The sequence below is a fragment of the Dreissena polymorpha genome, chromosome 1 (assembly GCF_020536995.1).
Source record: "Dreissena polymorpha isolate Duluth1 chromosome 1, UMN_Dpol_1.0, whole genome shotgun sequence".
Lineage (NCBI taxonomy): Eukaryota > Metazoa > Mollusca > Bivalvia > Myida > Dreissenidae > Dreissena > Dreissena polymorpha.
This window is the reverse complement of record NC_068355.1, coordinates 146062064-146087723: the sequence shown is the minus strand read 5'-3', so window position 1 is coordinate 146087723 and position 25660 is coordinate 146062064. Positions and strand designations below refer to the sequence as shown.

Genomic DNA, 25660 nt, shown 5'->3' with positions numbered 1-25660 from the left:
ATCGAAGTAAAAAATCATATTCATTCCTGCAAACAAGAGGGCCTGAAAGGCCCAAAGTTGCTCACCTGAGATTCAAAGGAACTGACCTGTTCTTTGCAGCCCATAGATGTCATTAGAACAAATGTTCTAACCAACTTTCATGAAAAGTGAGCTCCCTGGCAGCCATGTTTTTCAACAGACCGGAAGCATTTTTGTACACATCCTAGGTATCATTAAAACAAATATTCTGACCAAGTTTCATGAAGATTTGACAATAAATGTGACTTTTAAAAGTGTTAACAAGTTTTACTATAGCCATATATGGAAAAATGCCACGCCCCCTGTTGGCCATGTTTTTCAACCAACCGGCATCATTTTGAAACTCGTCCTAAAATATTAATGGGAGGAATTTTCTGACCAAATTTCATGAGGATTGGACGATAAATGTGGCCTCTAGAGTGTTAACAAGGCAAATGCTGACGGACAAAAGGCGATCACACAAGCTCACCATGAGCACATTTTGCTCAGGTGAGATAAAAGAAACTGTGAATTCATTATGCAAAACTTGAAGGTTCATTTTTTGTTCATTACAGCCAGCAGGTAAAACAAGTGTCTTTTACTGGTAGACAAACTAGACATGCCTATTAACCCAAATTACACAAATGAAACAGTCTACTGACTGCTTGCATTAATCTTCCAAGATTTATGATCACCATCCAGTTGTTCAAATGTTCACCAGATTCGTGAAAATAAGTAGAATTCTGATAAAATGCAACTGTCTGAAAACTATGACTAATTACTTGCAGGTGAAAATCTGGCTGGCTGAAAAGTTTGTCAGAATTTTTGTTTGTATAGGCTATAAAAGAGGGTGTCTTAAACTAAGACTGATTCAGTTATTATTCATAAATCTGTATACAAGATGAAAACAACTTTGAACATTTTATATTGTCTGGAATATGATAAACCCAATGTTTTTGATACATGTATCATTTGGATAGGCTAAAGTTTGTTCATTTGATTATAATCATCTATATTTTAAAGTGCAAATAGGCATATTAGTAAATACATGTACAAATAGCAAGAAATAAAACTATACATTATGCTATTAGTCCTCTTGATTTAATTGTCATTCTTCAAAATTGTTTGAGTTACACAAACAAATTATATCAGTTATTTATTTCATATATATTCTGATGAATTAATAAACATGAGCAAAGAACTGGAAGTCTGTTATGTCAACAAGCTTCAAGCAGAGCGACTTCTAAGAGAGCCAAAACCGTTGATCTAGATATCCTTCAGGCGGTGAGAAGTGCCCGTGATTTTTTACGCTGTTTTCCAGCAAAACCTGTAACCGAGACAACCCGCCTCTACCAGCTGGCGATGACACGTCCTTAAGTTTGGGCAACATGTCTTTGCAAAGTGTTCGCAATAGCTTCAGGAACTGTTTCTTATACTCTCTCAGTAACGCAAATCCTGCCACCTGCAGGAAGTCGAATATCATTGTTGATGTTATGTCGGGCTCGGGCTCAAGGTTGAGTACCCGGGCGATCCAAGCCCAGGCATGTTGGACACCGTGTGGGTGCTCTCCCCTTGGTGGACTGGACACAATGATTGAGAAATACAGTCTCATGATACCAGACATTCGCTTCAGAAACTTCTCTTGTTTTTCCACCTGGCCATCTTCATACTGGTATCCTCGGGATCTGGTATACAATATGATCCACTATTTCATATGAGCTGTTCTCTGTGAAAAAGGGGTTAAATGCATGTACGTTAAGTATCGTCCCAGATTAGCCTGTGCAGTCCACACAGGCTAATCAGGGAAGAAACTTTCCGCTTATCTGGATTTTTGCTAATAAGAGACTTGGAAAGTGTCGTCCCTGATTAGCCTGTGTGGACTGCATAGGCTAATGTGGGAAAACACTTTACATACATGAATTAAACCCCCTTTTCACAGAACACAGCCCATATATTAAGATTCACCAAGATAATTATTTGAGGATGAAACTTCCCATTTCGCTAAAAATGGTCAAACTAGGTTTTTTATTCAATATTATATTTTTAAGACTTCAAAGCCACATTGAATTAAAATTTCATTTCACAGCCTTTTTAGAACAGAAAATATTTTTCAGAATATTTTTTCTTTCTTAACATATAAGTCTAAGAATTGATTCTGGCTTTGTTTCTTTGATATATGATAAGACTACTGTGCCCTGGGGCAAATTACTTCACTTATAATCTGTGCCACGACCCCTTGATCATTTAGGTCAATACCAAACATGTTCCTAACCTGAAGTACTGTTCATCTGTTTGTCCGTCCAGTTTTGGTGGATAGAAAGGTGCAAGGTAAGGGCACGCTGCGTAGAAGTGTCCTACAAATAGATCGCCTAGGTCTGGTTGCTCCCGCCACAGCCCCACTGTCACCATAGCAATGGCAAATGCTGACTCGTAGCTTGAGGAAACTTGCTCTTCTCCCTTTTTCTGCATCAGAGATAACAATGGGTGATTGACTGCATACATGTAATAACAATCTTTATTGGCTTTTACTTTGCCCTCTTCAGAGCAGGCCAATACAGTGTGTCAAGTTCATACTAATTTATCAACTTAACTACAATTTACAAAATAGTCCTTCACATAAAAACAATAGTCATATCTTGTTCTTGCAGTAAAGTATCGTGGAAAACTGTAAATTGGATGAATTAATTTGAATCTTTATCTTTATGTGTATTTTATTACTTGTTTGTCAGCACATTCAGAAGTCAACTGTTTGGAGAGAACAACGAGGATTTCCAGTTTGTATATTTAATGCAGACATACAATCAAATTTTTCTAGAATTAATTTAACCCATTTATGCCTAGTGGACTCTCCCATCCTTCAAAATTGGATCAATTTATTTCCAAAATTAGGGATGTCTTGTATATTTATTTCTATATTTAGAATATTTCTTAAAGAAATTCCTTTAAGCAAACAGCGCAAACCCTGATGAGACACCCCATCGTGCGGCTTCTCATCTGGGTCTACGCTGTTTGCAAAGGCCTTTTTTCTAGACGCAAGGCATAAATGGGTTAATAAGTCGATAAGAACAAACAGTTGCCTTACCACAACCATCTTTGCAATTAGATTTTTACAGAAAATGCCTGCAGAAGGGTGCTGTTTCAGGGTCACAGTGTGACCGGAGATGTCCACAGTCTGTCCAGCCAGGAGAGACAGTAGACGCTTCAACTTGTCCCGCAGGTGGTCACCGCTGACACCAGATATCGCGTTGATGGGGGTGTTCACTGCCTTCTGGATGTCAAACTTCAACTTCTTGAGCTGCAATAAGGATTCATATATCACATATGTCTGTTATCACAATATAACCAGCACTAAAAGTAATCACTAAAAATCCATGTCATTTGGAACTTAAAGATAATTTTCGATTAAATTGTGCAAAAACAGTTCTTTTATGTATACTATTGGATCTATATCACAATGACATTATACTTTCTGTTATTATGACAGTGTTTATACTCTGCAATATGCATGTAGATAATTAATCATCATTAAATAAATTAACATTTAAATCAATCTAATTGAATGAAGAAGTCTTTCACAATACATGTATTGTTAAAACAAATGAGTACATTATCAAAATAATGAAAGCATAAAATCACTGGAGAGCTTATTCTTTATTGTATTACTCTCTTAACAACCTGCACAACAAAGTTATATATACATTGACATCAGTTGTAAAACGTTCGAAATTTCAAGAATATACAAATGCTTGAATAAACAGGAAGAAGTACCATACTAAAATTTTACAAGTTAGTACAAATACATAACAAGGGCTGTTTGTAAAACATGCATGCCCCCCATATGGTCTGTCTGTTGTAGTGGCAGCCATTGTGTGAATACGTTTTTTGTCACTGTGACCTTGACCTTTGACCTAGTGACCTGAAAATCAATAGGGGTCATGTGCGAGTCACGATCAATGTACCTATGAAGTTTCATCATCCTAGGCATATGCATTCTTGAGTCATCATCCGAAAACCATTTTACTATTTCGGGTCACCGTGACCTTGACCTTTGACCTAGTGACCTCAAAATCAATAGGGGTCATCTGCGAGTCATGATCAATCTACCCATGAAGTTTCATGATCCTAGGCGTATGCATTCTTGAGTTATCATCCGGAAACCATTTTACTATTTCGGGTCACCGTGACCTTGACCTTTGACCTAGTGACCTCAACATCAATAGGAGTCATCTGCGAGTCATGATCAATCTACCCATGAAGTTTCATGATCCTAGGCGTATGCGTTCTTGAGTTATCATCCCTAAACCATTTTACTATTTCGGGTCACCGTGACCTTTGACCCAGTGACCTCAAAATCAATAGGGGTCATCTGCAAGTCATGATCAATGTACCTATGAAGTTTCATGATCCTAGCCCCAAGCGTTCTTGAGTTATCATCCGGAAACCACCTGGTGGACGGACCGACCTACAGACCGACATGTGCAAAGCAATATACCCCCTCTTCTTCGAAGGGGGGCATAAAAATCACTTCAGACTTATGCTGAATACTGCTCAAAACCAGTTTCCCATCTGAACGTGGAGCTTTTCAATTACCTGAGCAGTGGAGGAGAGGACATGTACGCTTTCCTCTACAGAGGTCAATCTGCCCTGAAGATCCAGGTAGCGTTTCACTGCCATTAAATCCAGACTAGATGATGTCACTTTAACTGGGAAAGGCAAATAGGTTGCTAACAATAGATTGTTCATTTTTTATAAGTTAACTGTAAAATGCTAAGATTTAAACAAACAGATAACTAGAGCTGACACTGAATGTGATTAATACACCCACATATCACTTTGATATACTGCTCATAGGTTTTACAATTATAACAGTATTTTGATTGTCTAAGTATGACCATGAACTTGAAGGCCCCCCTTTCAGATATGCTAATGCAACACACTGTCTCATGTAGGTAAATATTTCAGTGTCTTGCGAAAACAGGTCTTTTCCCATATTTGGTGTATAAAAATGTTCACAGACAAATTAACCAATCAACATAGAGACTGCAGTAAATACCCTTTTAAAATATTTTGCTGAGGTATAAATATGTATTGAACAAGACTATTCAACTGTAATAGTCTAGAAGTGTCAATAGCCATCAAGTGTGTATGACTGAGGTATCTCACCAGCTGGTTTTATGACTGGCTTGACAGGGACTGGAGTTGAGGCTGCAATGGGTGTCGGTAACTCCGCCTTCTTTGCCTCATCTTCCTTCTGTTTGGCAAGCCTCTTGGCCTCCAAATGTGCTTCCTCACCAGCCTTCTCTGCCAGCTCTGCAAGGAAATCAACATCTGTTTGCTTTTGTGGCAGCAGCTTCTAACTGGCATATGAGAATAAGTGGTAGAGGAAGAGAAGCTGTTTGGGGCTTTGCATTGTCTTCCAGTCATATAACAATTATCAACTTACCTACACACACCTTTCCTTGAAAGTGTCCCTGATGGAAGCAATTTACCAGAACTAAATGCTCATACTGCCGTACATAAACTACAAGTTTTACAATAGTATGATTGAGCTTGGTGTTATTGTTTTTGATATTTGGATAAAAGACATCAATATGAGGCGTGAAAAACAAATAAAATGTATCTTTCTAACTGCAAATATCAACCTACCTAGTTCCGTCCTGACATGTTTATATAGATCAGTAGCCAAGTCCAGGATATTTGCACATTGTTGGAAATGTTCTCCTTGCACATCACCAGACTGCTCACATTGGCTCACAATGTTATTCATATTGGCCACCAAAGTTTTCATCTGTGCCATGGATAACTGAGCCGCCTCTGAGACATGGGAAGAGTACCTACAGGCTGAATAGTCCTCGGTAATCTTCGCACTCAGATGTCGTAACTGGCTAGCAGATTCAGCAAGTTTGCTTTGACGTTCCTTTCTTTCTCTGTATCAATTCAAGTTACTTACACTCAAACAACTGACATTTTAGTATTCACACTGCTTATGCAAAGAAGCAAGCTATTTATTAAAAGTTCTTATTCTATTTTTGATATATTGTTATTCTCATGCTTATAGACTGTAATGCTTAAAAAAAAATTCCTTTCATACTCTTCAATATTATAAGTGGGGAAATATTGTAATTTTTTGTGGAATATATTTAATGAGCACCTCCTTAATCATCCTGTGTAGCTTATTTCTACACTTAACTTTCGAGACCTATTTCAGGACAGACATTAGAATAAAACAAGAGCACCGCATAACGGGTGCCACGCTCGGCTGCGAAAGCTTGTCAGAATTTTTTTTTTTTGGGTGTGGCGTGTAGAACTTATGAAGGTGCATCTACATATGAAGTTTCAAAGTTTAAGGTGGAAGCGCTTAGATTTTAGAGCCAATGTAAAGGTTTTAGCACGACGCCGGCGGACGACGAGCAGGCTATGACAATACCTTGGGTTTTCTCCGAAAAAAGCCTCGCTAATTATGAAAAAATATGTTTAATTCAACAGCACTACAGCGATCTACAAAAAGTTTGCCTACTAAAGAAATGAAGAATAATGATAACCTGAGATTTATTTATATACCTTTACTTTACAAGTGTTATGAAAGTAACAAATACAACAATAACACAAGTCCCTACTTTTGTTCATTTTTTTCCTGTTGCAGTTTTCTCTTAGCATGCTCAGCTTCTTGAATTTGACTTTCATGAATCTGGAACACACAGAGTCCAGTCGAGATTTCTTTACTTGAACATGGGAATATCTAAAATCACATCTCTCTCTTGTGTGCACTTCTGCAGCACTAAATGATGCTGTGTACAGTTGCAACACAAGCTAACAGATGTGCCATAAGGAATATACATATTGTCAGGTCTTTTCCTCACAATTTTGGGACTATGACCATTACAAGTGAATTTGTGAATTTGCACTGTATAAATATAAGTGCAAAAGTCTGCATAATACAGAGGTTTGGTAAAATTTGCATCAATATGATTATTTGCTGGAGTCGAAATTTTTAACACTGCAAAAATGACGACAAATTTATTTTCAAGTGAACCGTTTGGTAAAATTTGCATCAAAATGATCATTCGCTGGAGTCTTCAAAATGTTTATACAAAAGAACAGGATTCTGCTTTGATTCAAATCCCTTATTATTGATAAAAATTTCACTAAACAGAAAGTACTGAACATAAAAATATCAATTTAATGTTTAAAGGGTATAACACAAGCAAACTTGTTATTCATATACTTGATAGCTTTATTTCCAAAACATCTGAAACATCAATGGGGATTTTTGGGACAGGAATTGGGAATAAAAAGATACTATTTGCCATTTTGAATAAACATCTAAATGTAGCTGAATCATAGCAATAGAGTCAGCCCAGCTTTTATTTACAATTATAAGTCTGATAAATGACATAACATTTGTCAAATCGCACCATATCAAGGAAAGCATGTATCAAGGAGTAACCAATCGCTAAAGAAGTACCAATAATAGTTAATTTATATGTTGTTTCCACATGAGGTTAAATTAGTTTACAATTAAATACATATTACCACAAACTAATTAAAACTCAATTAAAACAAGCAGACTTTAAAACAATAACGAGTGTTCACAATCAGCATCAGAAATTAAAGTCAGTAAATATTTTGTTTGCGCAAAAAGATCAATCACTAAAGATTTTATTTACAGGTTAGCTAGCATTATTTCACTATAATAGTTTTTCATTCTTATACTTAACCGAATGTAATGCTACCCATAAATTCACTCACCTGTTTTCGATGGGCATGTGTCTCTCGAAGTCTCTTATGGACTGCATCTATTTCAGCTTCTCTAAAATAGAAATTATGCTTCAAATATTCCATAAGACACCTCAGAAAATATTATTAAATTGCAATTGCTTAAATATGATACTGTTTTTCACACAGCAAATATGGATGTCATTTATCTTGGCAACAAGTTTATTCATTATTTTACCACGGAATGCCACTTATTTTTTAATACATTACAGGAAATAGAGTATGGATAATTCAGTGTTTTTTTCACCATTTTGGGAATTGGGCCAGGTCCCATTGTATTGGGAAAATTCGCTGTGTTTTGACTAAAATTGGGAAATTAGTGTGTTTGTTGTTTTGCTAACAAATGCTTCAAAATTGAGGAAACAAGTGTGTCCAATATTATATTTACTAAGTTTATTCTTATATGGATGGGAAATGAACAAAATATTAATATCTAAAAAAAAACAATTTTTTTTTTTTTTTTGAAACCTTCCATTGGCAATTTTTACCTCCCATTTGGGAAAAATATATACTTTTTTCCATTGGGAATGGTTCCCATTTTGAATGAAAAAAACACTGTTATTCTACAATGCTTAATCGAATGGACTTCCAAAATGTAGTTTTCCCCTATGTATAAGACTTTTTCTATTCTCCTTGACTCTACTTACTGAGATTTGTATCTGTGTTCAATGTTCTGCACCTTGGTTCTGCTCTCAAAAGAGGTACGCTGTTCTATACCTACTATCCTTCTCTCTGCATCTTGTTCTATGCGAGCTTTATGCTCTTCAAACTCCTGTTTCTTTTGCAAAACCAGCTTCTGTAATTATTGTAAGAATAAACAAGAGCTGTCTCCATCGTAAGACATATGCCCCCGAAAAACGCTTTTTTCAAAACCTAAACTCAGATTTCGAAACCTAACATGGACCCTAAAATTATGGTCAAGGTCAAAGCGGTAAAAAAATGTGTGCGTATGGAAAGGCCTTGTCCATATACACATGCATACCAAATATAAAGGTTACATCTGAAGCGACATCGAAGTTATTAGCATTTTTCGAAACCTAATCGCAAAAGTGTGATGGAAAGACAGACGGACAGTGCGATCACTATAATTATGCCCTCCTCGGGGGCATGAAATGTTCAACAAAAAAAATCAAATGCTGAAAGGGGCCAAAACTTTAACCAATAGTCCCGTAAGATAACACAGATAAGCAACTTATCAAACATGGTCCCCCACTTAAAACAGCTTGTAACCTTAGGTGACACTGGTTGGCGACTCATATCTGATACAGTTTACAAATCTAAGTCTGTATCATATATTTCATTGATTTTAACTTGACATTATTTCTAATGTTGCTCGGGTACTTTTTACTTGCCACAACCTGCACAGAATAACCGGCTACTGTCCTATTCTTGTTGCGGAACATATCAAGTGAGGCTTAGAATGAAACAAGACGGCATAAATGCCCAGAGGCGCTCACCTTTAAGTTAATGTCTAGAAACTAACATGCTATTTGTAAATTTTGTGTAATGGCTGTAGTATTTATCTAGTGTTTTTTTTACTCTGTATAACACAGCCTTAATATGGTCTAAGACAGTATAAGAACAAATTTTATAAGTTTTTACTTTAAACATATAAAGCAAAACAAGTAACCCCTACAGTGAGGCCTATTTAAACCAATTGGCATGATCAAAAACAAACTTAGTAGAGGACCACCACACAATGTTGCACATCTAGCAATACAATTCTGCATCCTGCGATTTCAGAGATCAATTTTTTACATTATTTACTATGCAAGTCTATAAAAACGTAATCCCTGGGCATGGTTACACATAGTTTTGACTCCTGTGCATGATTTGAACAAACTGAGAAGAAAAACTCTGCCAAGGACGGTCCCAAGCCCGCGCTGAAAAAGGAGGAGGGTTGGGCGTAAGGCTAGCTTCCCTACCCTGTTGAAACCTTATTGCTACAAAAACGCCAAACAGAATAACAACAGAAATCACGGACCTGGGAGAAGTTGGACCTCCAGCTGGAGGACGTATGACGCCGGACGATGAAAGCCAGTGTCAACTGGAAGCCATCAGGCCGAAGACCATCATCTCCACCAGGACCACTACCACCATCGGTACATGGAATGTCCGAACCATGTATGAGACGGGGAAGACAGCACAGGTTGCCGCAGAGATGAGGAAGTTCAACCTCACCATCCTAGGGATCAGTGAATCAAGATGGACTGGCTCTGTGCAGAAGCGACTGACTTCCGGTGAGTTACTGTTGTTCTCGGGGCATGAGCAGGAGGATGCAGCATACACCTAGGGAGTAGCCCTAATGCTTTCCAAGTCGGCACAGAGAGTGCTCATCGGGCGGGAGGCACACAAACCTCAGATCATGACTGCCTCTTTCCTTACAAAGAAGAAGAGGATCAACATGGACATAATCCAGTGCTACGCTCCAACAAACGATAGTACAGAGGATGAGAAGGACAACTTCTACAATAGACTGTCAACCATCATACAAGACAGACCAAAGAGAAACATCATTATTCTAATTGGTGACTTCAACCCCAAGATCGGCAGTGACAACCGAGGATATGAGGAGATCATGGGAAAGCAAAGGTTAGGAGAGATGAATGACAACGGGGAGATATTCGCCGACCTGTGCGCCACAAGTAACCTGGTCATCGGAGGAAGTGTTTTCCACCACAGAAGGATACACAAGGCAACTTGGGTGTCACCAGACCTGTCAACGGAGAACCAGATTGACCACTTGTGCATCGCAGGGAGTTTTTGTCGCTCTCTTCAGGATGTATGTGTCAAGCGAGGAGCAGACGTGGCTTCGGACCATCATCTCCTTGTCGCCCAACTGAACTAAAGCTGAAGAAGAGTTGGACAGGGGAGCCCAACCAACACCAACGGTACAACACTGCCACTCTGAAAGAAAGAAGAGTTTAAGATCACTCTCTCCAACAAGTTCCAGGTCCTAGAGGTGCTGCTTGAAGAAGGGACGATAGAGCAGAAGTGGCAGAAAGTGAAAGAAGCAGTGACTTTAACATGCCAAGAAGTACTGGGCCCCAAGTCTTACACCCACAAGGAGTGGATGACAGCAGATACGCTTCAGAAAGTTGAGGAAAGACCAGAAAAGAAGGCAAGTGTAACCAACAGCAGAACACGCGCCGTAAAAGTGAAAGCACAAGAAGAGTACACCGAAGCAAATAGGAGCGTCAAGCGAAGTATCAGAGAAGACAAGAGGAACTACCTAGAGACGCTTGCAACAGAGGCGGAAGAGGCAGCCTATCAGAACAGAACTAAATATCTGTACTCCATCACCAAGAGATAAGCAGGAAAGTTTGCCAAGCCAGAGAGGCCAGTAAGGGACAAAATGGAGGAGTAATACCAGATGATGAAGGGCAGAAGAAGAGGTGGATTGAGCACTTCCAGGAGCTACTCAACAGGCCTGCACCTGTGAACCCACCGGAGATTCTGCCAGCTATAAGCAATCTGCCAATCAAATGCTGCACTCCCACAAAGGAAGAGATCAGTAGCGCCATCAAACAATTGAAGAACTGCAAATCTGCAGGACCTGACAGCATACAGGCAGAAGCGCTTAAGGCTGACGTGGAGACCAGCGTGGACCTACTACACCCGCTCTTCAGCAAGATATGGGAAGAAGAAGAAATCCCAACAGAGTGGAAAGAGGGTTACCTCATCAAGCTTCCCAAGAAAGGCGACCTCAGTTCCTGCTCCAACTACCAATGAATCACGCTGTTATCCATCCCAGGAAAGGTGTTAAATCGCATCCTACTGAACCGAAAGAAAGACGCAGTAGACCCGCATCTCCGTGACCAACAAGCAGGCTTCCAAAAGGAGAGATCGTGCACGGATCAGATCGCAACCCTATGCATCATTCTGGAACAATCCCTGGAGTGGAATTCGCCGTTGTATGTCAACTTTATTGACTATGAAAAGGTGTTCGACAGCGTTGACCGGGAGTCCCTCTGGAGACTTCTGAGACTTCTGAGACACTACGGAGTGCCAGAAAAGATCACCAACGTCATCAGGAAGTCTTATGAGGGAATGACCTGCAGAATTGTTCACGGCAGACAGCTCACGGAAGCCTTTGAAATGAGAACTGGTGTAAGGCAAGGCTGTTTACTCTCACCTTTCCTGTTCCTGCTGGCCATAGACTGGGTAATGAAGACATCAACGGAGCAGAAGCAGAATGGAATTCAGTGGACACTCTGGGAACAGTTGGAAGACCTTGACTTTGCCGATGATTTGGCTCTTCTCTCCCACACCCAACAACAGATGCAGGAAAAGACAAACACGGTAGCGGAAAACTCAGCTAGACTGGGCCTCACCATCAACAAAGCGAAGAGCAAGGTGTTCAGGACCAACGCATCAAACAACACACCTATCACAGTCAAAAGCGAGGCGCTGGAGGAGGTGGACAGCTTCACCTATCTTGGCAGCATTCTGGACAACCAGGTAGGAACGGATGCAGATGTCAGAACCCGCATCGGCAAAGCACGAACAACCTTCCATCAGCTGAAGAACATCTGGGGATCCAGCTTAATTGGCATCACCACCAAGATTAGGCTCTTCAATACCATTGCGGCCTTGAAACACCTGGCGCCGTGACCTGGATGCAGATGCTAAGCAGATGGGCCAAACATGGGGGCAGCTTGAGAGACTCGCCCAGAACCGAGACGCCTGGAGGAAGCTGGTTGGCGGCCTATGTCCCAGATGGGACCACAGGCGAAGATGAGAGATGAGATGATGAGAAGAAGAAAACTATACTTTGTTACACACCAAAATATCAAACCCATGACTCTGCAGTTCCAGTGAAGTGTTTTGAAGTTTGAACAATATCAACAATAGAAGTCTGTATACATAATTTGAGCCCTGGTGTGTTACAAGTTTTGACCAAAGAGGCATTATTCTACTTTAATAAACTTAGCAGAGGACCACTTTAAGACGTTACATGCCCAATTAATAGTCTCTTGGTCCTGCAGTTACCACGAAGATTTTTAAAGTTTTCACTATAATATACATAAGGAAAACAAGTAACCTCTAGGACAGGGGCTAATTTTGACACAAAGGGCCAAAACGGTCCAAAACACTGATAATCAAACTTTTGACACTAGCAGTTTCTGAGATTTTAAGATGTATTTACTATACAAGTCTTAATAAATCTTGCAATCTTTGGACATGGCCAGTTTTGGACCTTAAGGCATGATTTCAGGACCACAAATATCAAACCTCTCAGCCTTGTGGTTTCAGAGATCTTAGGCCTTGCAGTTTTAGATAATATCTTTTAAAGCTTTCACTTACTAAATACATAAAGGAAAACAAGTAAACCCATGCTTGATATTAACACCTACTGTTACAATTTTCAAGATGAGTTCATAACTTCAATAGTCACAACGCAGTATATAGACTCATAAAATGCATTTTATTTACACACTAATATAATAAATATATATATAAATTAATGAATAACTCACTCAAACTTCTTGTATCAGTACATTTCAACGCGGCTACGCTCAACTCCACTCTCACCCAGATTCTCCCTGTTCCTAGCTTTTATTCAAATCTGCCTACCCTCCCATATTTGGATGTTGTGATATTGTGGATTGACACTGATAGGCCTCTTACATTTTACTAATATTTATTACCGCAACTTTTGAAATATCTGACAAACAGACTGTGTCGAGCAACAGAACAGACCAGACTTCGCTAATTTATAATGTAAAATGATGACAACAAAGTACCAAGATATGTTAAATGATGTCCACCATGCCCCGCTGCATCAAAGAAAGCAGTCTTGAGTTCGTACACTAAAAGTTACATCACTACAAACCAGCTATAAAAATAAATCAGACATTTATCAGCAAAAATAATGTACAAACTGTTTGGTGATGTATCCTCTCCTACAATGATGTTTGCTGCACTCAGAACTTTTTTAAGTAATTGACATATTCTTTAATTTTCTTTTCAAAAAGGTTTAATATGAAGTGTAAACATTTGTTGCTGGTTTATTCCATAGACATCTTCTATCCCACTCAGCTGCGGGTGCAGTTTTGAATAAATGAAAGCTTGTCAATTAAAAAAAAAAAATTAAGGTTACAATAACATTGACCTTTGACCTAGTGACCCCAAAATCGGTGTGGCGTGTAGAACTCATCAAGGTGCAGCTACAGATGAAGTTTCAATCTTTTAGGTGGAAGCACTTTCATTTTAGAACCAATGTTCAAAAGGCTAACAAAATGTTAAGGTTTTAGCACGACGCGGACAGCGGAAGACACAACATGAAGAGCTGGGTATGACAATACCTTGGGTTTTCTCCAAAAACAGCCGAGCTAATTATGTTGTAAAGCTACCAAAACATTTTTAACAATGATTAGTAAAATGTCCATATGAAAGTATTTCTGCAAATGTTTTGTTATAAATAAAGCATATTTATAAAAGGCCCCTTCAAAATAAACAGCAGTGTCCTACCCTTGTTCTGCTCTCCAACTCCGTCTCATACTTCTGTATTGCCAGTCTGGACTTGATAAACTCCGGAGATGTCACACAGCTCTTCTCTACACGCACATCACTATTCACAGAGCTAAAAATTGGAATAAAAAAAGTGTGATTTAGTCCACGACTTTCATAAACTGAGCATTGTCCCCAAAACAGGGATTAAACAAAGATATCTCTTTTTTTGGGATATTTAATGCACAGTTGAGCAAACAAGGGCTGTTTGTAAAACATGCATGCCCCCCATATGGGCTGTCAGTTGTAGGGGCAGCCATTGTGTGAATATGTTTTTTGTCACTGTGACCTTGACATTTGACCTAGTGACCTGAAAATTTATAGGGGTCATCTGCCAGTCATGATCAATGTACCTATGAAGTTTCATGATCATAGGTGTAAGCATTCTTGAGTTATCATCCAGAAACCATTTTACTATTTCGAGTCACTGTGACCTTGACCTTTGACCTAGTGACCTGAAAATCAATAGGGGTCATCTGCCAGTCATGATCAATGTGCCTATGAAGTATCATGATCCTAGGCGTAAGCATTCTTGAGTTATCATACGGAAACCATTTTACTGTTTCGAGTCACTGTGACCTTGACCTTTGACCTAGTGACCTGAAAATCAATAGGGGTCATCTGCCAGTCATGAACAATGTACCTATGAAGTTTCATGATCCTAGGCCTAAGCATTCTTGAGTAATCATCCGGAAACCATTTTACTATTTCGAGTCACTGTGACCTTGACCTTTGACCTAGTGACCTGAAAATCAATAGGGGTCATCTGACAGTCATGATCAATGTACCTATGAAGTTTCATGATCCTAGGCCTTAGCGTTCTTGAGTTATCATCCGGAAACCATCTGGTGGACGGACGGACCGACAGACCGACATGTGCAAAACAATATACCCCCTCTTCTTCGAAGGGGGGCATAAAAAGAATATGTTCTACTGAGAAGAACCATGTATTAATGCTCACAAATTTTGACTGATAATTTAGTAAATTATGTTTCATACATATGTAGCTACTCAAAGTAATTGTTTAACTTAAGGCCAACAAATAATTAATCGCAGAAAGATTCACAGATTCACTCATTAACTTAATTAACAACAACCTTTTATGTGTGTAATTGCTAATATGACTTTCTGCTTACGTACCTGTCTGATTTATTGCTCGTTTCTCGTGGTGGAGAATATTTTCCTGAACATGTTGGTGACTCCAACAACAGGGTGACTTTCCCTGTGTTAGCTTTCTCATCTTGATCTGAGACATATTTTTCTTTCAGTCGAGGCTTTAAAGACTCTGAAAACTTTGGGGAGATGTGAATTTCCGGTGGTGATGAGCAACTGGTTAAAAATTCCTGTAAAATATGAGGCATTGTATGATATGTCTATCATTCAGGGCTTAGTGTAATAGGCTGATATTTGCAAAACAGATGGCTATACAGTTACCACACTAACCTTAATTGTGGGTAAAAATGTTACAGCATGTAAGCATAAGTTTGCAGTGTAGTGCTGAGACTAATGATACCAATGGACCAATAGCAAAAAAGAAGTTAAAAGTCATACTATGACCATTTGTATGAAATTATCTATATATTTTGAAGGGATTTACTATAAATACAGATTTTTTTTTCAATTCAGCAGTACAGCAGTAAAACAGTTCTGTTTAAGCCTAGGGCCATTATGTGAACAAGCATCTATGCACTACCCTTTGGATCACCAGAGAAGATTATTTAGGAGACAGCTATATCCAGTACATTTGACTTGTTTGACTTTGCTGTTGTAATCTTGATTTTGAGCCAGTCTAATAACATACAATTTCTTCAGTAAGTGTTGGAGTTTTGGACTAGACACCAAAACAGTTTCTAAAAAAAATTACCATGAAGTATGACATTGAAGTTGTGCAGGTGTGACTACCTTCTACACTTAGCCGCAATGACATCAACATGGTGGCCAATCAACATCCTTCAAAGGGTATAGGAGATATGTAAAGGACTTTGAAGTATGACCAAAACGTTTTTACCAAAGTTATACAAAAAAAAACTGCTAAGGGTTTAGGAAATGTAGAGCAGACATGAAAATGGAAGGCTCAAACCACTGACGTTTAAGTACAATCTTGCACGGTATTATTTATCTTAAACAAACTTGTCTGTTGATGAAGTTTTTTTTTTAAAGAGAAGTTTGTTCAAGATAAAATGCTGTTTTAAGGTAATCGGCAGCGCGTTTTATAACATTGGATTTAGGGTGGGAATACAACTTGGGTACAGTCTAATATCGACTGGGTACTTTTAAGTATATTTACCGTACCGGGGGTTCAAGTAAGTAAACTTAAAAGAGTACCTGTGGTACATGTTTGTAGTAGCTGAGCAAACAATGACCAATCAAGTCCCAATAAGATCAATACAATGCGCATTCTTTTGTCAACTGATTGAAATAAAAATTATAAATACAAGTGGCACCTATAATCTATTGCTAAACCACATGTATTACACATTTCAATTATCAACAAAAGGACAGGGAAACTTGTTTTGCATACATGTGAAAGCAAAATGTTTTCGTAAAATTATTTAAAAATAATATGTAATTCCAAATAGCTGTTTTGATTGCTAATAAATTAAGAGACATAATAAACAAGACTATTGTCAAGCAATATGGTCCCCTACCATTGAAACTCCACCATTGTCAGATTTTTTTAAATTTGTTGCCATAGCAACCAGAATTTGTGACTTAGGAACACAATGAAATGACGTGCATAATCTCCATATTGCCATCTTACCATGTTTCAAGTTTCATGAAAAAAATATTAAGAACTCTTAAAGTTATCGCAGGATCCAGAAAAGTGTGACAAACTGACTGACTGACCGGTATGACTAGATACCGAAAACAGTACTGTTTTCGCAAAACAGTAAAATTTACCAAAAACAGTGTTTTATTATATGAAAACATTGAATATTAAGACGAAAACATCGCTTTTTTCCTATGCCTTGTTTAAAAAAGAATAGTAGTTTAAAGATATTTCAACATATATGTTAAAAAAATTTAATAAAATTTATTTTAATAAAAATAATCCGCATTCAGTTTTTTCACAGACGAAAACAGTAAAATGTACTCCCGAAAACAGTGAACAATTATACGAAAACAGTATGTATTCAATATGTTAGCAACAAATAGATATGGATAATACATCACCAATTCTACTTTATTAATTTGTATAGATGTCTATTAATTCAATTACCCTAATTCACAGTAAGAAACAAACAAGGGCTGTTTGAAAAACATGCATGCCCCCCATATGGGCTGTCCGTTGTAGTGGCAGCCATTGTGTGAATACGTTTTTTGTCACTGTTACCTTGACCTTTGACCCAGTGACCTGAAAATCAATAGGGGTCATCTGCGAGTCATGATCAATGTACCTATGAAGTGGTATGATCCTAGGCAAAAGGGTTCTTGAGTAATCATCCGGAAACAATTTTACTGTTTCGGGTCACTGTGACCTTGACCTTTGACCTAGTGACCTGAAAATCAATATGGGTCATCTGCGAGTCATGATCAATGTACCTATGAAGTTTCATGATCCTAGGCGTAAGCGTTCTTGAGTTATCATCTGGAATCCATTTAACTATTTTGGGTCACCGTGACCTTGACCTTTGACCTAGTGACCTGAAAATAAATAGGGGTCATCTGCGAGTCATGATCAATCTACCTATCAAGTTTCATGATCCTAGGCGTAAGCGTTCTTGAGTTATCATCCGGAAACCATTTAACTATTTTGGGTCACTGTGACCTTGACCTTTAACCTAGTGACCTGAAAATCAATAGGGGTCATCTGCGAGTCATGATCAATCTACCTATCAAGTTTCATGATCCTAGGCCTAAGCGTTCTTGAGTTATCATCCGGAAAGAATTTTACTATTTCGGGTCATTGTGACCTTGACCTTTGACCTAGTGACCTCAAAATCAATAGGGGTCATCTGCGAGTCATGATCAATGTACATGTACCTATGAAGTTTCATGATCCTAGGCCCAAGCGTTCTTGAGTTATCGGGAAACCACCTGGTGGACAGACCGACCGACCGACATGTGCAAAGCAATATACCCCCTCTTCTTTGAAGGGGGGCATAATAAATACTACCGAAAACAGAAACCGAAAACAGCATAGCAAATGGGTGTCATAATTAATTGCTTTAATATATTAGTTTGCAAAGTCGGCAATGTTTGATTAACGTATTGGATCGTGTTTAGTTACTTATATAAATATTTTCATTTTATTAGAAATATTTCCACATGATTTATTCTTGTACAGAAAGTTAAGATACAATAAACAAAATATGTAACCTATGAATGCTTTGTTTCCTCGTCAGTCGTTGTCTAATACCTTCAATTGTTTGTATAACAATTGGCGTGCATAACGTTTTTTGGAGTGTTAAGTATATTTGTCACAGATGTGAAACCTCTGTATAAAATCGGCATACATGGTTTTAACACTATTACGCAAATGTAATGGGCCATAGCCCTAACGGATTCATCTGCCAAGTTTTATTACTTTAATCTGGTCATGAAAATGCATGATCGAAATGACACAAGATAAGTGAAAATAGGGAAGAAATCTGGTAAAATAACGCTGTAAAATGTACTGTTTGAAAATGATAAGTGAATTTACGGACGAAAACCCGTATGTCTGAAAATTAAGAATTACAAAAAAGAATTAACTGAAAACTAAGAGTAATTAGGGTATGTTTCATGCTTGTATTTATCATTTTCCAAAATACAAACGAATTCAGAAGTGTTTTTTTTTCATTCGTTCAGGTATACCATACCTGGAGTTATTTTAAATACCAGAGTATCAAGAAATCTCTTGAGAAAATAAATAATTAATATGTAGCATTATTTAAATGAGAACTTGAGTAAACATTCATTTAAATCAAAGTTTAACGCCACTATCACGATGTAAAGGTGGAAAATTTAATTGATTTCGGTAAATCAACTGTTTTCGTTATCATGTCCTCGTATTATATAATGCTTCCGTTTTTAAACAGTGAATAAAATGATTTTTTTAAAGACATAATTAATATATAGCATCACTTAAATGCGTACTGGTATAAACATTAACTAAAATCATAGTTTAATGCCACTATCACAATGTTAAGGTTAGAAATCTACCTGTTTTCGGTAAATTTACTGTTTTCGGTATCATGTCCTCGTAATATATTATGCTTCCGATTTTAAACAGGAATAAAATGATGTTTTTTTTTCAAAAACAAATAATTAATATATATAGTTTCATTTAAATGCGTACTGGAGTTAACATTCATGAAATTGTATTTTAACGCCACTTTCACGATGTTAAGGTGGGAAATCTAACTGTTTTCGGTAAATTTACTGTTTTTGCGAAAACAGTACTGTTTTCGGGGGTGCCGGTCAACTCGTACCTAAGTCAACTCGCACGGTAGTCAACTCGCACGTTTTTTGGTCAACTCACACGGCATTTCTGGTCAACTCGCACTTTTCAAAGTCAACTCGCACGCCTCGAAAAAATATATAGAAATAGATGAAGGATGTAATATGATCAGTAGTTTATAAGAAGTTTATAAGTAATAATAATAATACTTATGTCCTTTTTCAATAATCTGAATATATGGTTGTCACATTTAATGGCTCTTTTACACTTGTGGTCGGTGTTTTTCACGGGTTATATGAATGTTTGTAATAGGTGTGAAAGGTCTTATATACAACTAACAATTATTAAATGCATGCATTATTTATTTGTTTATTAATTCCATGTTCTATTTACTATTTGTTCATGTATTAAATATTTCTACAACTTCATAAATTACAAGCATGATTTGAACTATCAAATGGAAAATGTGTTTACAAAATGAGTATTGCTTTGAGAAACCGGGTCTTAACGCAAGTGCGTAAACTTCTATTAATTTGATATATTGTTACCCGAAAATAAGATGCACAATTCCGGACATAAAATTAAGCGTTTCTAACAGCATACAATAAATATTTGAGACTTCGTTAATTGAAATTAAATAAATCTTTGTTAATTAGGATTAATGAACGCCAAGATCCATGGTTGTGCCTTCCATTGGGGTCAAGCCATTTGGCGCCAAGTGCAGGTATATCATTTTAGTATGTTTTTTCCGGTAATAAATTTATTTATACTGATAAAGTCGTCTAAATAAATAGGCACGTGAGACTAATATTATTTAATGTTACATTTCTATTTTAGGCTAAGGGGCTCGCTACCGAGTACGCCACGAGAAGAGAAACGTACGTGTACATAAGGAAAATACTGTGTCTGCCGTTCTTACCGGCAGAACACATTCCCGGGGTGTTCGAGTCCATGGTTGACATCGCGCCTCTCAGATTTGATGGACTTTTGAGCTACATTCGCTCAACATGGTTCGTGTCTTCAACTTGGCCTGTGCCATGCTGGTCGGTGTTTGGCATGGGCATTCGAACCAACAACGACGTAGAAGTTAAAAAAGAATCTGATGCTATTGCCATCTAAACATGTGTTTTATTGCGACTAATTTTATTATGATTTTGTAATGCTAAGTAATGACGAAACATTAATTTCCTTTCAAATTTAACTTCAGGTTGGCACAGACGTCTCAATGGGAGAGCGGGGATTGCCCTTCCCATGTACCTCCTCATCCGTCTTCTTTCTGACGAGGCAAACGTTGCACTTCGGAACGTACAGCTGGTTACGGAGCTGCAACTGACTCGCTACCAGCGACGCCAGCAGAAAACCATGCAAGGCCAGATTGCCAGGTTGAGGTCATTGTACCGGCGTGGCAAGGTATCCGCAACGGCACTATTGAAACAGATGAGCACAAAGTACAAGCACTGTGCTTGAAAAGATGTATAAAACAGATGAGCACAAAGTACAAACACTGTGCTTGAAAAGATGAACAAAGCAAATGAGCACAAAGTACAAGCACTGTGCTTTATTGAACTACAATATCTTGTAAATATTGAAAAAAAAATACTTAGATGCATCTCTCCTTGTGTATATATTGTAAATCTTTGATTGTGTGAACATTTAGAAATAAATATTAAAACAAAAAATAAAGATGTATGTCTCCTTGTGAATATATTGTAAATCTTTGATTATGTGTGAAAATATTGAAATAAATATTTTTTTTTAAATTATATAGATGTATATCGCATTGTGTTTATCTTTTAAATGTTTGATTATGTGTGAAAATATTTAAAAAAATATATATAGATGTATGTCTCATTGTTTACAAATTGTAAAGCTTTGTTATTGTGTATAAATATATTGAAATAAATATTACAATAAAAGTATATAGATGTATGTCTACTTGTGTACATTATATAAAGCTTTGATAACGTGTATTAATAATGTAATAAAAATTAAAATAATTGTTAAAAAATATTTTTTTAAAAGTACTTAAACTGTCAGTTTTAACGTGCCGATAACATTACATTGGTATAAACAACATTTTGTAAAAAAAAAAAAATTGTTATTTTGTAAATATTTTTCAATAAAAAGTATTAACTAAACTCTGAAAGTATTAATTATTTGTTTTTATGCATAAATTACTCATTTAGAACCCATTAATACATCAATATTTTGACTACTGTGCGAGTTGACTTAGGTAGGAATTAACTTCCGTGCGAGTTAACCAAAAAAACGTGCGAGTTAACCAAAAAACGTGCGAGTTGACTACCGTGCGAGTTGACTTAGGTACGAGTTGACTGTAAACCATTTTCGGTATCTAGTCATTCACGATTTCGACATTGTTAAATCACGCGTAACGAGACTGCCGAGATAACGCGAGATCAAGGGTTCGGGGGGGTTCTGACAGTATTCGTTCTACAGTAGACACCTTACTTATCCGATATTTTGACTTTATAAATAGAATAAAAGCGATAAATTGCCGATTTATTACTAATAAAAACAATCATTATTTTTATTATAACGTTCAACGACCATCTGCTCATTAATAGTTCAGTATCATTGTAATTAACGGCTCCGTAATTAACTACCGGTACTGACAAAAATAACAAGATCATACCTTACTCATGTTACTGTACTGTGCGCTGAAATGTCAGAAATTAAAACAACCCCAGACTATTATAATTTTTGAGTGCAAGTTAATTTAAACCCACCCACTAATTAAAAATAAACATTTTTATTATATTAGCTCATTTGTCTAAATTTTCAGAAATAAAAACCAATTGGTATTTGCACATTTCAGTAAACATAAGACTACTTTATTGTTAAATTTGTAAATTGTATAATAATCTATATATTTTTATTACTTCTGTTGCAAGCACAACTTGTTGTGCTTTTAAAATACATAAAAATCTATTGTTGACAACTATAATATTATTTAATATCATAACTAAGCAAAAGTAAGTCCCCAATTCCAAGCTTACCCCGGCCAGTTAAACCGGTAGAGTGCTGATCTCTGACTCACTCATGGGTTGGTAAGTTTAAGCCTCAACTCGGGTTCATCTCTTAGAAATAATTACACTTTAGGCTACCCTGTCTGTAACCAAAATTGCAGTTGAGGGTCACCGGCATACATGTATAAAATACATTGTAGCTATGTGCTTATGTTAACATTTCCTGAAGATTCAACCACTGAGCAAGATTACTAAGTTAAACCCATTTTATTAATGAAAAAAATTAAATATACTATCAGATGTATTCAAAATGACAAACCAACTGGTACCTACTAGTACTATCATAAGGAACATCATCCATTAACCATTAACCCCCTGACTGACATACTGACGGACACATAGAGCGCTAACCATAAGTCCCCTCCGGTTTCACCGGTAGGGGACAAAAACTACACATGCCCATGAACTAAGAGGCAAACTAAGGCCCTTAGAAAAATCTATTCAGCGTTTATGCCAATAAGGGTACACAAATGTTGAGATGACAAATCAAGCCATGGCCCATGCGCGAAATAGTATTATTTTTACATAACGCATAATTAAACCTTTAGTTTATCGCTCGAAGTGTTCCTTTCATACGAGAGTCGCCCTTTATTTGTATGCCTAAGTTGGTCCCCAACACCCATTTTCTGTTTTCGTTTATGATCAGTCTGTCATTCATTATCAGTTTACCCCAAGATATTTTCCAATTTGATTCTATTAATAGCCTATCGGATCATAGTTGATCACGTGCGGCGGAAATTAGACAGTAAAACATTCGAATTAAACTGCTTCATTCAACATTCATTTGAACAAATGTTGCTTTACAATTAAAATAGTTCATTCATTTAAAACAGTTCAATAATAATTGTATCAATCCGTATCCTGAAGTTTTATTCATGGATCTATATTTCAAAGCGCTCTCCTCTAGTGTCTAGTGCGAATGTGTTATACGGTCAACAATAACAAAGATCTGCAGTGCAAAGTAAGTTGAGCGGTAATTAATGCTTAACATTATATGAAAGTTTAAGTACCAAATGCATATTTGACTGTTTTAGCTATTTAATTCATGCATTTGCAAAGTAGAAGAACAAAAATGACCCTATTTATGCGTCATACATTTTGCATACTTTAATGCGACAGGACATCACTCTCCACTTCCAATACAAACTGAAGTTTGAACCAATCTAAACGAATCTTATGCTGATCATTCATGACAAAGCAGTCATTTCATATATATGCAAGATTCAAAAGCAATGTGACTGAACATGTTATAAAAGATGTTAGCTCATATCATTTCCTTCTTAGCCCAGCATAAATACATAGTACACTATTTGCCATGGGCACAATATTTTTTGTTACCACACATTATGGTCAAGGATTTAGTAAGAATGCATGGCCTTAAATCACAGGCGCCACCACCTATTTTTGAGATTTATTAATAAATGAGCCAATGAAACTTCCGAGATGGCACTCGGGCCCGTATGTTTTGAAATTTTTATGGATATTTTTATAGGGTGACTAGGTTTTATACATGTTTATGTTTTTCGGCATAGCCTCTAAACCTATAAGTTTGTGCACCTTAAACTTCAAAGGCATATATTTCATGAAAAATCATTAGACAATAACTAAACTTAATATATACTTTATGATTTATCTTTTGTTTAACAAATAACAAGTGAAATATGTCAGATAATAATTGTCAGATAATAATAATGGAGTAACATACCTTTAAACATTCATGTTAATCATAGTCTGCGTCACACAGAATTACCCTATAAGATCGTGCACCAATTTTGATGACGTCATAGCGATGCCCTGGGATGTGTTTATAAAATCCGATATATGTTTTTGTGAATAAGTGTTTATTTGTAGTAAGTATGTGTTGTTTTAGACGAATTTCGTGAATAAACTGTATTGAGCAGAATGGTTTTAACAAAACTGGTCTTCATAAAAACGAAATATGAAATGTGATAACTGTATTCAGAGGTCTAGATAAAGTGTATTTACTAACGGAAAATAGCTAAATAAAATTATATTCACACTTGGGGCATAAAAAGCTGTCGCCCCTTCTAATGAAAGTTGTTTTGTTACAAAATCCCAAATGGACGCAGTGAGAACATTTATCGCAATAGGCCCAGGTCACAATCTTAACATATGGTCTCGTGTCATCATTTTGGGGTAAAATTGTCCGTATACACAGCCAACATTAATTGTATTGTAATGCAAAGTACGCATACAATACTGTAACAGATACAAATTCGAGACGGGCCTCCAAGGGAAACTTCCTTTACAATATTTTACGATCAAAACATTGACAAACATAGCCGCGTCCGTCTGGTGAAGGAAATGTGCAGATTTTAAACATTGTTTAGGCTATTTTTACGGGAACAAGGTCAGAAAATTGGACAATTTATATCATTTTATTGTTTTTTCCTCATGATTGTTGTCTTAGCGACTGTGGAAATTCTCGCGTTACAAAAGTGAAAGGTTTCGGGCACGTGTGTCGAATGTTGCTTAGAAGTTTATGTCATAAAAAAGTACACGATCTTATAAGGCTGCACGAAGTTATAGGAATAAAGGATATATAGCATTATTTTTTAAATTGGGCAATGTATTGCGATTTAGTGAAGATTAATTCATCTAAAAATATACAGAAACATTCATATTCAACTCAATAAAAAATGTGAGAACCTTTAAAAGTTGTGACATGGTGGAGTGTTAAAAAGAATTTTGATTAGTTTTTCCTGTGTGACAAGCACACTTCTATCCATGTACATCACTAACGACATCAAACGATTGCATACAACATACAACTTCATGCACAAAAATACTGGCTTCTTGTTGACATAATAGATAATTTTGCGTTTTTCCAAAAGAGATGGAGCCAATGCTAAGGAGATGGCGCTAATGATGGGATAAACTGCGCAGCAGGATGTATCAATAAAAAGTCATATTGCATTGACAT

The 25660-nt window shown here is 37.0% G+C and overlaps 2 protein-coding genes and 1 long non-coding RNA gene across 3 annotated transcripts in view; 1 reads left to right on the top strand and 2 right to left on the bottom strand.

Moving 5' to 3' along the window:
• Positions 1–903: 903 nt before the first annotated feature.
• On the bottom strand, positions 904–23444 carry LOC127854458 (mRNA export factor GLE1-like). Its single transcript, XM_052389505.1, has 12 exons — positions 23259–23444; positions 15427–15629; positions 14248–14359; positions 8421–8569; positions 7747–7807; positions 6615–6685; positions 5644–5924; positions 5161–5307; positions 4588–4700; positions 3080–3292; positions 2270–2460; positions 904–1682 (listed from the first exon to the last, which is right to left on the bottom strand). Exons 1-12 carry the CDS (start codon positions 23337–23339, stop codon positions 1241–1243), a joined length of 2064 nt encoding a protein of 687 aa, XP_052245465.1. The 5' UTR covers positions 23340–23444; the 3' UTR covers positions 904–1240.
• Positions 3630–4486, bottom strand: LOC127854814 (uncharacterized). Its single transcript, XR_008037114.1, has 2 exons — positions 4343–4486; positions 3630–4203 (listed from the first exon to the last, which is right to left on the bottom strand). It is a non-coding gene; the product is annotated as an uncharacterized LOC127854814 (long non-coding RNA).
• Positions 23439–25660, top strand: part of LOC127854526 (signal peptide peptidase-like 3) — a 25851-nt gene continuing 23629 nt past the window's right edge. Inside the window, exon 1 of the mRNA XM_052389594.1 lies at positions 23439–23677. The gene's annotated coding sequence lies outside the window, so the exon portion shown is untranslated. The remainder of the gene's footprint in view (positions 23678–25660) is intronic.